Below are 13,685 nucleotides of genomic sequence, written 5' to 3'. Positions count from 1 at the left end.
TGTAAATATGTATGGAAAATATGAAAGACAAAAGCCCTGCCCTTGTAGAATTTAACCCTGTTCTTGATAAAATAAACAACCAGTGCAACTTTTTGAAAACTGAAAATTAATCAAATACTCATCTTAATGAGTATTTGATTTTTAAAACAGAAGTATGGAAGAGAGTTTTAATTTTTTTCCCTTTATTTAAATAAATCAACAAATAGCACCCATCATAGCAACAATTATGTGAGCATAAATTGAGGAAATGTTCATGCCTCTCTTTTATCCACTGCAGCTATTGTCTACTATGTCCTGATTTGACATGATTAATCAAGAAAAGCTGCAGATGAGCACAACTCTCTCAGATACTAGTTGACTTTACATCTAATCCCTACTTTTTATTTTGCCCCTCCAGGCAATTACTTAATTTCAAATCACAAATTTTGATCTAAGACTTTCAAAAACTACCATGTTGCTCTCTAAAAGTATAAATTATTACATTTTTTTACATTAGAACCCAGCTACAAAGTAATGATGTAAAACTCATAGGTTAAAGTGGAAACACACATATTGCCTGGGACTTAAAAATAACATCTTTTGTTTCATTTCATACTGTCACAAAAGATCTCCAAGTACTTTACCAAAATTAATTGCCCAGAATAATTCAATGAGGCAGCTCTATATCCTTCTCTTAATAGCTGAGGCAATTGAGACAGTAACTAATCAGGGTTTTTCTATTCTCTAAGTTGCATGGGTTTGGGACCAAATCTGGTCATTCAGAAACCTGAAAAAGGTATTGTTTTAAATACCCAGTAGTTCCATTTACCTGAGAATTTACTGCTAGAGCATCAATTATTTAAAATTTCATTCTAAGCCTCTTTGATGAAAATTCTCGTAAAATAGATTACACATTTCAGTACCTACCTTTCATACTTCTTGGATGCAATATACTTAATCTCATTTACCTTTTTCTGTATGACTCAGAGCCATAAGTATCCACCTTATTTATTGCCCAGTGTTACAATACAGTGACATTTTATGGGGTGAGGAGCTGTTTGTCCCTCTACTAAATAATGTCTTTGTGCCTGCTTTTTAGTTTTCTGCTTCCTCTCCTGCTGTCATTTTCCTGATGATAGTAGCTTCTTACTTTCCTCTCTTTTTTGGGTTCAATCTACTGAGAGAAACTGACCAACTAAGCTTGTTAGAATCATCTCAAGCTAAGCAGAGATTCCAAGTGACAGTCTATGGAATTCACCAGTGAGTGTTCAGGAATACTAGTGCGTGGACTTTGTCACATCAGCACTGGCTCTTAGAGACTTGTTTTCATTACTTCTTGGTCTTGGGCAAGATTCCAAATGAGTGAAGTGTTACGGTACAAAGGTTATCCATGTAATTGAGAGAAAAGCCAAGCTAATTATATTGTTCATATGCTTTCCATTTTATGACTCCTTTGTAGAAAAGTCAAGTCTTTCACTTTAGTAAAAATCAAGACTCTTAAGCTAAGTGATATTGTTTTCTGCTGTAAACTTAAGTCATACCTCCAACATAATAAACAGCAAGCATATGGATGATTCACTTCCTTTTTAAAGAGATTACAAATAAACCAATGAATGATTAATATGAACAATCTGTCATGCCTCCAAAATAGATATTATGTAAATAGCAAGAAAGGTTTAGTCAACTTCATTACTTCTCCTTTCCTCTTTATAACAATACAGATATTCAGAAAATTTTCCATTTATACTCTCTGTGATTCATTTATGCTGTGTATTATAATACCATCTAAACCTCAGCTTCTTAGGTGTCAGTCTTTTCTTAAATAACTTGTTCATTATTTGTTATACAATGTTATACATTAATCCTAATGTAAGGATTAGTCATGTGTTACTGGGAATAGAAATAAAACATGGTCTGTGACTTCCAATGGAGTAGACACAACCCTTAAAAGTAATACATGGGGGACATTTCACTTAGGAAAAATTAAATCTTTAATTGATCTTTATTTCTGTTTATCTATATAGCCAAATGTGAAAATAACCCTTTATTTTTTAAAAAGTAATTTTTTAGGGCTTCCCTGGTGGCACAGTCGTTGAGTCCGCCTGCTGATGCAGGTGACATGGGTTCGTGCCCCGGTCCGGGAAGATCCCACATGCCGCGGAGCGGCTGGGCCCGTGAACCATGGCTGCTGGGCCTGCACATCCAGAGCCTGTGCTCCGCAAGGTAGAGGCCACAGCAGTGAGAGGCCTGCATACCGCAAAAAAAAAAAAAAAAAAAGTAATAAAAAAAAATCTCCTAGAATTAGTCTTCTCTAAGTTTTCTATGTGTTAAAAATCACTTTTTGGAGGTTTATAGTTGAAGCACACATTACTATCAATAAGGACAGAAATTAGACCAACTGCCAGGCTTAGGAACCAACATCCTAATGTCACCAATCACTCTTCAGGCACTTGTTTTGTTTTGCCCTTCGCCTGGGAGGAGTCTTGCAATTGTTTTTCCCCTGGCAAGTTTTATTCAATGATTCAATCTAGAAGAGAAAATCTTTCATCACTTGGGAAGTATCTACTGAAAGGTTTTTTTTTATACTTTAAAAAAAATAAAGCTATACCTTTCTGAAATTAAATATATTTTTCCTAATGTATGGAAACAAACTAAGTATAGACTGGTAATTGAATGAATGGCAATTTGAGAAGAGCATTTTACCTGTTAAATTGGATTTAGAGATGTGAACATTTCGTATCCTATACACACTCTTTGAATTACTATATTGAATGCAGATGTAATTTATTATAACCCTAAAAAAAATCCCTCAAAATATTAACTTATTGTTTTCTTTTAAAATCCAAAAACTAATCTTGAAACATTTGAATCTCTTGAAATTCATTTCCGTAAAGCTCAATAACAATCATTTCTAGGTTTCTAGTGTTCTAATCTAGAATGGCATCTTTAGATTAATTTATGATTACCTGATCAGCAGAACTTGTTTCCATGGAGTTTTTTTTTCATTCTTAAACGATTTACAAACTTTGAACATGTGAATATAGGCAGTTATTACTACCTCTACTTTCTCCCCTTCAATTTCCCTTTGGTTTCTTTATCTCTTATCTATCCTTTCTTGATGACTAGTTAGATATGGGTAATATTGAAGCAAAAGTCATGAATTAGGCCCTGATAAGGACCATTCAACTTTCCTTTCTCCCAAGGCTGCCTTGTCCTTCTTATTATGGTCAACATACTCCAGTAACTGTCCCACGGGTCACGTCAACCAATTTTCTTCAGCCCTGAACAAACAGTACTGTCCATGGTGTTAGCACTACCTGAGAAACATGTTACATACATTTAATTCTGTCACAACGCAAAAGTTGAATTGTAGCAGGATTGTCAGTTGCAGCGAGCAGTTGAGGCTTTTCGCTTGCACGGGCTCAAGACCCTGCTTTAAGGCTACAGTAAAGGATCCCAAGGTAAGGAATTCTTACGTGATTGACTTCTACCAGGAACTATCAGTGCCTTGTTTTTGACCTTCTAGGAACCAAAGAGGTTGTTGTAAATGTGGATGATGATGGAGTCATTTCCTTGAACTTCGAATGTGATCAGATGGCTCCAAATTCTGAGTTCACCTGGTCCAAAGATTATGTCTCCATGGAGGAGTCTCCACGATTAGAGGTTGAAAGCAAAGGCAACAAGTACGCACCGTTTCAATCCTAACTATGGGTCTCCTTTTCATGAAAGGGGGATGAAGTACGCTTTCCATTTGAAATAAGAGAATGAAATCACAAATATTTTATAACTGGAAATGTAAAATGTGATAACCAGTATAAACCTTAAAAAATAACAATCCTTATAAAATACTTTTCACATTAGTCCATTTAAAGTATTTTCTCATATGTATCTCACTGTCGACTGAAAAAAAAAATGCACAACGTAAGAGTTATGACTTAAGTTTTATTTGGGGCAAAATGAGGACAATAGCCCAGGAGACAGAATCTCAGACAGCTCTGAGGAACTGCTCCGAAAAGGTAAGGAGGAAAGTCAGTATAGAAGTGACTTTGGTGAAGGGGGACGTTTCACCAACATGGTGAAAGCACACGTTTTGACAGAAGCTTGCTGCTAGTCACGAGGAGCCGATGTCTCCATCAATGATTTTAGTGCTTTTCTAGATATGAGAAGATACAAGAAATTGGTCCATAAAATCTCCTGAAAAATACCTAACTATCTGAAGGCCTGTTCTGCCAGTTTTTCCAGAGCACAGAGTGCCTCATTCCTGATCTCCACCCTGAACTCCTTTCAGGGTGTGTTGAAGGTCAGCAACTGCAGTGGCTAATGACTTCATCCTTGTAGAAGCAGTTGGCGAGCAACAATTTTTAGTTGGCATCGTTTATGATGTAAGAAAAGCTTTAATTGGCATAAAAGTGAACTTCAAAGATGATTCTCAGTATTCTACAGAATTTTGAAATCATAAGTAATGGTGAGAATGCTTATAGGAAGGGGTTAAGGAAGAACTTGCTGATTCAAGTTATGGTAAATTAAACAGATTGGGTATAATCTGCTCTGCTTTTTTCACCACCACTTGTGAGCGACACAGTACTGTACTGGAAAGAGCTCTGTATGGGAAGCACAGGAGAGATGAGCTCTAGTCCCAGCTCTACCAGGAGCCGGCTGTGTGACCTGGGGCAGCTTTTAATTACATGGACCTTGGATTTCTTTTTCTGTAAAATAGAAGAGAGTGAAGGAGATTAATTTTATGATCTGTTACTTCCTTTCAGCCTCAAGATTTCTTTTTATTTCACCTTACTTATCAAGCTTCATATCTTTATAGTGCCAACCAGATTGGATTATATTTGGTAAAGCAAAATATTCCTAAGTATTATTTCTATTACAAAAGCCCAATATAGCTCAAAAATAAAAGAAAGAAATAGTAATTTTGTTGGAAAACAGCAAGGAAATACTGAATATATTAATAATTAAAAGATGTTCAGCTGTAACTATGCTGTAAGGTCCTTGAAGTGAAACATAATTTTGATCAAAGGAAAGACAATCAAACTATAAATTGTTTTTCCTTGACTAACCTATAAATGTTTGGGTGATCTTAGACCCTGACCAGCAATGTGACTCACCAAAGTTAGAAAACAAAGCAAACTAGACCACTGACCCATTCATTAATTCATTCATTCCCCAAGTATTTATTAGGCACATATTATGTGCCAGACAAGGTATGGAGGCTGGAGGACACAACAGTGAACAAAACAGATCTCGTCCCAAAAGACATTCAGTGGAGGTACATAGTTAATGAACTAGGCAATACCGATGCCATGTGATAACCTCCAAAACAGGAAGTGCAGAGTTGACATAAGAGAGGCATCAGGAGGTTCTGCCCTGTGAAGAAGAAAAATTTCAGGCTGCCCAGCAAGGGTTGATCAGCTAAAAATATCTTTATTTGGGATGTGCATCGATATGCATCATAGCTTGAGGATGGGAGATTTGTACTAGCTCTCCTCCCATCACCATCATCCCATGGGCAGAGGTCAGGAAAGTCTTCCCAGAAGCAGCAAGAATGAGTGGGCTTTAGGTCAGCAAGGGGGACAGAACAAGTGCTTCACGTGAAGGGAGAGGACGTGCAAATGCCTAGAGACAGGGCAGGGTGCAGGTCCTCAGACCCCACACAGCCTCTCTTCTTATAAAATTATTCTGTTCTGAAGGACGAAAATGACCTTCAAAGACCTCGGGATGGAAGACTTGGGCATCTACTCCTGCGATGTAACAGACACTGATGGAATAGCGTCAAGCTACTTGATAGATGAGCAAGGTAAGTGAAAAATCAGTTCATTCACGAGTCTGCTTTGATTTCTCAGTGATTCTCCAGGATCAAGTGACTTTTGTTTTAGTCATTCAAGCTCTAATTGTTCTCTTTTTCTCCCTACAGAATTGAAACGTTTACTTGCTCTCAGCCAAGAACACAAGTTCCCAAGTAAGTGTCCACAATACACTCACAGAGTTTAGCCATCCCACTACACATTTCTGACAGGATCAAGAGAAGGGTCTCTTGAGAACATATAATGGAGCATATATTGGTAGCTGCAGATGCACTTTCCGAAGGGCTGCTTTTATCTTTGTCCTTGTTCTCCAGAGATACAAAGAACACTAACATAGAAGATACATCCCATGCTCTGTTAAATAGAGCACTATCGGGTTACATAGGTGTAACAGCTGACCAATTACATTCTTCACCTTTTGCCTACATATTTTGGAACTTTATACACACACACACACACACACACACACACATATATCTCCTGGATACATTAATTTGTATGTCTTTTAGGCGAACTGATCTCTTCCTAAGCAGTTTAATGTTAGCATTTAATAGAAGAACCATGCCTCTAAATAAAGACAGTTCCTAACATTTTAAACTCCTGGAAAATAAGGTAAAGATGTCTTGATCAGAAAAAGAATCCCTATGAACTATCTAAAAGCCCTTCAAGGAAGCCCCTTCTACACAAAAGATTAAATTCCAGAGTTGACACCTAAGAGAAGAGAAAGAAGTCTGAAATGATACTCAGAAAGTTCCACTGGCCTGATAGGATCTCTTGCCCATTGGTACCCACTGGCCAAAGTAGTGAAGCATCCAGAAAGTTACACCTTAGAGTTTGAAAAAACAAAGAGTGACAGCATCACTCATTCTTTTAAATCAGGAATTTTTTTCATCCCTTAATCCCTAAAACATAACTTCTTCACTAATACAGGAGTTTCAGGAACCCTGACCCCAAACTATAGGCAAAACGTTGTGTGTTTGTAGATGTGCATTTTTCTAGGGCAAGTGTCTACAGCTTTCCTGAAATTCTCAGCAGAGCTGTGATTTAAAAACAAACACTGCTTAAAACTAGTTGTCTGACCTCTCTTACATTCCCAAGGAATGCATGTTTGATGGTGAGGCTGGGTGTTGGTGACTATTGGCCTCAGCTGGAATGTTCTCAGAACCAGCTTTATTCAACAAAGCACAGTGGGGTGCCTGTGGAGGGTGAATGCAGAAAGCAGGCTTTCTGAATTCTAGGGGAGAACCGTTTCTCGTCTGTAAGCTTATTCGCCATCAAACTGGAAAAGTAACACCAAGGATAGTGTCTTAAAATTTATTCTTTTTAAAATTGTATGGAAGACAGAGGTTTGGCCTGGACTAAGTCTTTGTTCTGTACTCTGTGAACCTGAGCACCTCATCCCAATTTCCCCATTGCCTGGTCTCTCTTCCCGGAACGGCTGTTGTAATTGTTCACAGCACCCACGACATAGAGGGGCTGTGAGAGACAATCAACAGGGCGTTGGTTAATCCTGAACTCTTCAGGGAAAACATAAATGTTAATTGAAACAGAGGAGTGACCTAGAAAATCCCACTTGCAGAAGAGCTGTCTGCCAGTCACACTGATGTCCTCCCTTCATGTTCCTGGGGCCATGAAGAGGGGAGTGGAGGAGAGGGTCACCGTGCGGAGCACAGCTGGAGCCTGTGAATGCTTGCACTGTCTACAACGTGAAACAGAAACAGCAGCACCTACTAATCTAATCCAGTTAGTCAGACAGTAAACATTGACAAAGTGTCTAGGCGACAGCTGGTCCAAACACATTCACATTTAGCTTAAAGGATGGAGATGAGAGAAGTTGGGGTGTTACTGTTGAATTGGAGGTGCCCAGCCTCCCTGAAGTTCAATGATCATATGGACTTGCTGATAGTAATTGCCTGCTGTCACTGTCATTTATGCTGAGATATTTTATTCTGTATGAGCATAAGCACTTTCGTTGTTGGTTCTAGGAGAAGGGGTAGCAGCAAACTCAGGTACCCTACTATTAGAGATCAGGTGTGGCATTTGGGTTGGCACAGAGAGAACCCAAAAATGTGTTAAAAACTCTGATGTGCAGGTAAGACTCTCCCAACCGGAGGGAGCTCCCGTGAACCCGTTGAAGCAATGTTTAAAGTATCACAGCTCCAGTACTTTTCTCTCCCCAGCCACTGTTGGATCCGCCAGGTCACTGCATGAATATTTTCAGAGATCTGATGATAGGGTCAAAGCAACATATCCAATTTCTCAATTTATACCCACTTCCTTTTAGTATATGTTGACACATGAGCCATTTTCTTGAGATTTTGTAAGGTCTTAACTGGTCTCATCTCTTACAGAGTATAATAAAGAGTGTGCTGTTCCTTTATCCCTTGGCACAGTAAATTCTCCTGTTTTAAGCTGTTTTCAAAAATATTTTGAAAACCACTAAACATATGCCTTAAACCTACAATTGACAGATATTTTGCTGGAGCAAATTAACTGCCAGAGAAAAGAGCATAAGGAATTCAGGGCTGAGCAGAAGGAAAAAATAAAAATATATAAAGCTAAAAATAGAAAATAACCTAGTCTGTCTTGCCGGTAGTGATACTAAATTGCAGTGTAGAGAGGCAGTGTATTTGAATATATGTGTGTGTGTGTGTGTGTGTGTGTGTGTGTGTGTGTGTGTGTGTGTATGTATATATATCAAAAACGTGTGTGTGTGTGTGTGTGTATGTATATATATCAAAAACGTGTGTGTGTGTGTGTGTATGTATATATATCAAAAACGTGTGTGTGTGTGTGTGTGTGTGTGTGTGTGTGTGTGTGTGTATCTAAAATTCAAGGTATATGGGGGGATGGTGGGAGATATACTTCAGTATCAACAACATCCTGCAGTCCTCTCACCTTTTGAGATGGACCACATTCTGTCTACAGAATGTGTATCTCTCTAAATAAATATACTTCTCACCTAAAAAAAACAGAAACAAAGACATCCTGCATAATATATCTTTTTATTTGTAAACATTGGTTATTATCCCACTTGTATATATTATACTCTATGAGTACAGACATACACAAGCACGTATACATAAATTTTATCTATCTGGTATGTCCTCTTAGGTGTAAATATAACATACAATTGGTGGTTGTAGGGTATTGTTTAAACAACTGAAGGAAGAGTCACCAAAATATTAATTTATTATATGCTGTTTATAGGGTGCTTAAACAGAATGTCATCAAACTCCACAATGACCTTAAAAGGGTCACTACTATGGTGATTTAATTTGAGAGATGAAGAAAATGAGGCACAGAGAGGTTAAGTAATTAGACTAGAGGTACACAGCTGGTACCTGGGCATAAGCCCAGGTGGTCTGACACTAACCAGGACATGGGCTGTTTCTGTGTGTGCATCCTGGTGGCCAGTGCTCCCCGGCCAATGGCCCCATTACTCAGAGAGGACCATGAACATTAAGGGATCTGGAGGCTTCCAGGAGAGCGTGGGAGCATGTCCCCTCCCCAACGCCACCACACTGAGCTTCTTAGTAACTGCATCACTCATGTATTAGATTCCCTAGAGTGAGATTTCCAGATGTTTCTGGAAGAGATCCTATTCTCTATTCCCCTCAAGACTTACTGGTAGCAAGCAGGAGCATCCTGTAGAGAAAACTTAGCCTCTGCTCTCACCACCCTGGGGTCTGTTGCTGAGCTGCTCTTACTGGAAAACCACTAGTGTTCTTCAGAGTGGGTGGCCAGGACCATAAGAGCACAGAATAGAGGGAACAACCCTGGTCTCAGCTCTGCTACCCAGATATGTTACTAAGCTTTCCTGAGGCTGAGTTTTGTCATCAGTAAAATCAGGGGAGAAAGAGAACTCCTTTCTAGAGCAGCGGTCATTATTCACAGTGGCTCAGTGTATTCTGGTACCATATTCACTCTTGGTGGCCTTGTGAGGCAGATAATATCCTTGTTAGCAGGTAAGGAACACAAGGTTTTAGGGGTAGATAACTGTCCTTGATCAAGGTGTGGCCCTTCTCTGTCCACAGGGGACACCCTCAGTAGATGATGTCTGAGCCTCCTTTCAGCTCTGCATGGAATGACTCTGTAACTAAGTTTCACAATGAATATGGAATAGTGCAAAGGAAAGGCATCCCTTGAAGCTTGAAAAGGGTAGTTTTAGGATAAATACATTAATAAAAACATTAATTTACATTTCATACAAGTTTATACCAAGCTTATAATTTAAAATGTAGCATAGTTAAAATTTTGAGATATATTTAACAATAGTTGAGAGAAAGCAAAGGGTGATTTCCCCTAACAGAAGTGAAGGACTACAAAACTTTGAGAAACAACCATCTTGTTCCACAAAGGATGCCCAGGAGCCACCTCTGATACAGATCTGTTGGCTTGGAGGAGAACATTTGTTCTCCATTTGTAGAGAACATTTTCAAGTTACAAGAAACTTAGAAACAGGTTTTGAGAGATGTCAGCCAAATTTTTAAAAATTTCACTCATGTTCAAATGGCTTAAGCAATACAGGTGTAAATCAGAGATATCACATGGTTCCTTACTTTCTATGTGAAGCAAGCCATGCTATATTTTAATATAGCTTCTTGATAATGACTTGCTTATTTGCATCTGAAAAATTTTGCTTGATCTAAGAACTTAAATGAACTGGTATACCATTGGGATGGATAGGATTTAAATGAAAATCTGGTTCATCTTATATATGTAATCAAAATTAATTCTTTCTTAAGATTCGTTTTTTAAAACATTTTTAAAAACCTCCAAAGTGAGTTAAATTGTTGAAAAAAATCAAACTGAACTCTTTTTCAAAATATTTTGAGGTAATTAAATCATAGAATGTTGGAGCAGGAAAATATCCTGGTCAATTAGGACATTCAGTTCAATTCCATCCATTTACAAATGAGTCAAGTGAGGCCCAGAGATGCGAAGTGAACTGCCTCACATCACACTTTGTTTGTAGCTGACCTTGAACTACTGGGGCCAGCTCAAGACTCTTTTCATCATACTTTGTTATTGTCCCTAAATAAAGCTAACCAAAGCCACAGTAGAGAGTCACAGAGGTTAGCTGAAGGACCCTGGGAGGTCAGTTCATCTTCCTCATTTTTATAATTAAGACATCTATGACAGTCAGGATTAGAACCCAGTTCTACTGTCCCTCAAAATCAAACTTTCCCTACAGCGCTCTCACTGAAAGAAGCAAGGTGCTACATCAGCACTTCCATTGTTTTTCATTTGTTGGAAAAATCTGTATCAGTACAAATGGTTACCAATATAACTACTACTCTAATTTTTATTTTTCATAGCTGTCCCAGTTAAATCAGAGTTGGCAGTTGAAATTTTGGAGAAAGGCCAGGTCCGGTTTTGGATGCAGGCTGAGAAGCTGTCTGGCAATGCCAAAGTCAACTACATATTTAACGACAAGGAAATTTTTGAAGGACCGGTAGGTTTTACACTTTTTAGATTTCTAAGCATATCATTGTAGAATGTGCTGGGAAACCCCTATTAGAATGCAGATAAGTTGTTAATGAAAACCACTGGACATGGGGTGAGGGGGTTTAAATCATTTCACATGTGAAAAGTGTGGAAAAAAATATAGATTGATTATATCATATTATACAAAACTAAGATAATTTTGAGAATGAAAGAAGATGCTAGTAATAATTTTTCCAGGATAACAGTCATCAACCAAAACTGTCTCAGGCAAATCAGGAAGTTGGTCACCTATGAAAAAAACTGAAGGCAGAGGGGCCAGCACCCTTGCCTGAACACAGATACATCAGAGACTCCAGTGGCGTCTTGGTTCTTCATATGGAAGAATTGTTCTAATGGCTCAGAAAAAAATGTAAAAAAAAATCTTTTTGCTTTTCTGATTAAAAATGCAATTCATCCTTATTGTAAAAAACTTTAAAAACTCAAAAAAGACAAACCACAAATTCTTACAACTTTTTGATATACATATTAATATATACTTTTGGTCTGTTTCTATACTTCTATGTGTGTATGTCAATTTGTGTATTATTTACATAGGTGATTATGTATATCATATTTACTATTTCTTTGCTTTTAATGTAAACATAGTTTCTATAGATAGAGTTACAGAACCTGCACTTTATCTGTCCTCCCCAGACATCAGTAGAGCCAGCATCAGGCTTGTGCCTGGTGGTACTGAAGAACTTGGGTTTAGGGGCCCTGTCTCATACCTGTCTTCTCATGGGTGTAAATGGGAGACTAAAAAGATGGGGGAGGGGTGTGGTTTGTGGCCATGATTAACAACCTGTTCCCCTTTCATCAAAATGTGTTTTTTTTTTACTATTTGAGGATTCATTAGTTAGAGGGAGAATGAGTAACATGAATAGCAGAAGAATACACAGTATATTACTTTTCAACTCATGTAGTAACTGTGTGCAGAGCAGGAACAAGTCACACATGGGTCCACTGTGGCCCCTCTCCTCCCTGTTTTCAAAATGTTCTCGTCAACTGCGGTGATCACCATCTGGCCAGTGGAGAGGAAGGAAGAGCCCTGTTGGCATCACTGCCACCACAGCCATTGAGGGAACACTCATGCCCATGTGTTAGAGGCACTCCCCTTCATGTGTTCACACACGCTTGCATGTGGCGCATGCACACATACACACACACACAGAACTTGAAGAGCAGTTTATTGTCATTGCAATTGGCTCTAATCATACTATTTCACTGGGTGAAAATTACTGTCTTAGGTCAGGTTCCCTAGGAGAGTCTGAAATAGAGTTTCTCCTTCAAGTGGTTTATGGGGGTTACTCTCAGGGGTAGGAGTGAGGGACACAAGCCAAGGTATGGGGCAAGCTAATCAAAAACGGGGTCTCTGTTGAAGACTGGCTCCCTGCAAGGGAAACTCCAGGGCATAAATTGCACCACAGAGTTGATCCCAGACCTGAGCCTTCATTCTGTGACATTTTATAGGAAAACTTCATTAGTTCAAATCTGTTATGGAACTTATGCTTGTAAGCCCAAGGACTTAGACTTATCTTTACACCGAAAAAAAAGTTGCTTAAGGGAGATGATAAAATAAGCACAGTCTAGCAGGGCAATTTCTGTTCATTAAGAGCAAATGGGCTTCCAATGCTTTAGAAGCATTTTAATACACGTATTAATTCAGCCAATATTTATTAATTGGCTGCTATATTCCATGCATGTGCTACATGCCAGAGGTATAGCAATGATTGAGACAAACACTTCTCTCACGTTGCTTATAGTTGTTGCATTATTCTGTTAATTGAAAATAATGTAATCTGGAAAGAAAAATGGGAATCTAAAAACAACCTTTCACACAGACCTACTCGAGCATGGACTTGAGGGTATGGGGAGGGGGAGGGGTGGGCTGTGACGAAGTGGGGGAGTGGCAGGGACATATATACACTATCAAATGTAAATTAGATAGCTGGTGGGAAGCTGCTGCATAGCACAGGGAGATCACCTCTGTGCTTTGTGACCGCCTGGGGGGGTGGGATAGGGAGGGTGGGAGAGAGGGTGATGCAAGAGGGAGGAGATGTGGGAGCATGTGTGTATGTATAACTGATTTAGTTTGTTGTAGAGGGAAAACTAACACACTATTGTAAAACAATTATACTCCAATAAAGATGTTAAAAAAATAAATAAATAAAATAAAATAAGTACTGCCAAAAAAAATAAAATAAAAAAAAATAAAAAAATAAAAATAAAAACAACCTTTCAATAACATTTTGTGATTTGGAGTAACAAAAGTTTATCTTTAAAAAACTAAATGTCAGACTTTTAGTAATTCGTTCTGGTCAACGTCATATATTCCACATAATATTTTCCTTTTTCTGGGTACAAGATTTTGAAACTTTGCTCACTTAAAAAAATGTTAACAAGAAA

General features: G+C 38.4%; 1 protein-coding gene across 10 annotated transcripts in view; it reads left to right on the top strand.

Annotated features, from left to right (window-relative positions):
* MYOM1 (myomesin 1) overlaps positions 1–13,685 on the top strand; it is a 154,402-nt gene that overhangs the window by 121,973 nt on the left and 18,744 nt on the right. For all 10 annotated transcript variants that reach the window (XM_067015301.1, XM_059040824.2, XM_067015304.1 and 7 more), the window contains 4 exons: positions 3,506–3,662; positions 5,676–5,782; positions 5,900–5,944; positions 11,111–11,247. In XM_067015301.1, the coding sequence (XP_066871402.1) occupies positions 3,506–3,662; positions 5,676–5,782; positions 5,900–5,944; positions 11,111–11,247 (446 nt within the window). The remainder of the gene's footprint in view (positions 1–3,505; positions 3,663–5,675; positions 5,783–5,899; positions 5,945–11,110; positions 11,248–13,685) is intronic.

This window comes from Kogia breviceps, chromosome 15 (assembly GCF_026419965.1).
Source record: "Kogia breviceps isolate mKogBre1 chromosome 15, mKogBre1 haplotype 1, whole genome shotgun sequence".
Taxonomy (NCBI): domain Eukaryota; kingdom Metazoa; phylum Chordata; class Mammalia; order Artiodactyla; family Physeteridae; genus Kogia; species Kogia breviceps.
Note: the sequence above shows the minus strand (reverse complement) of the source record. Positions and strands in the feature narration are given on the sequence as shown.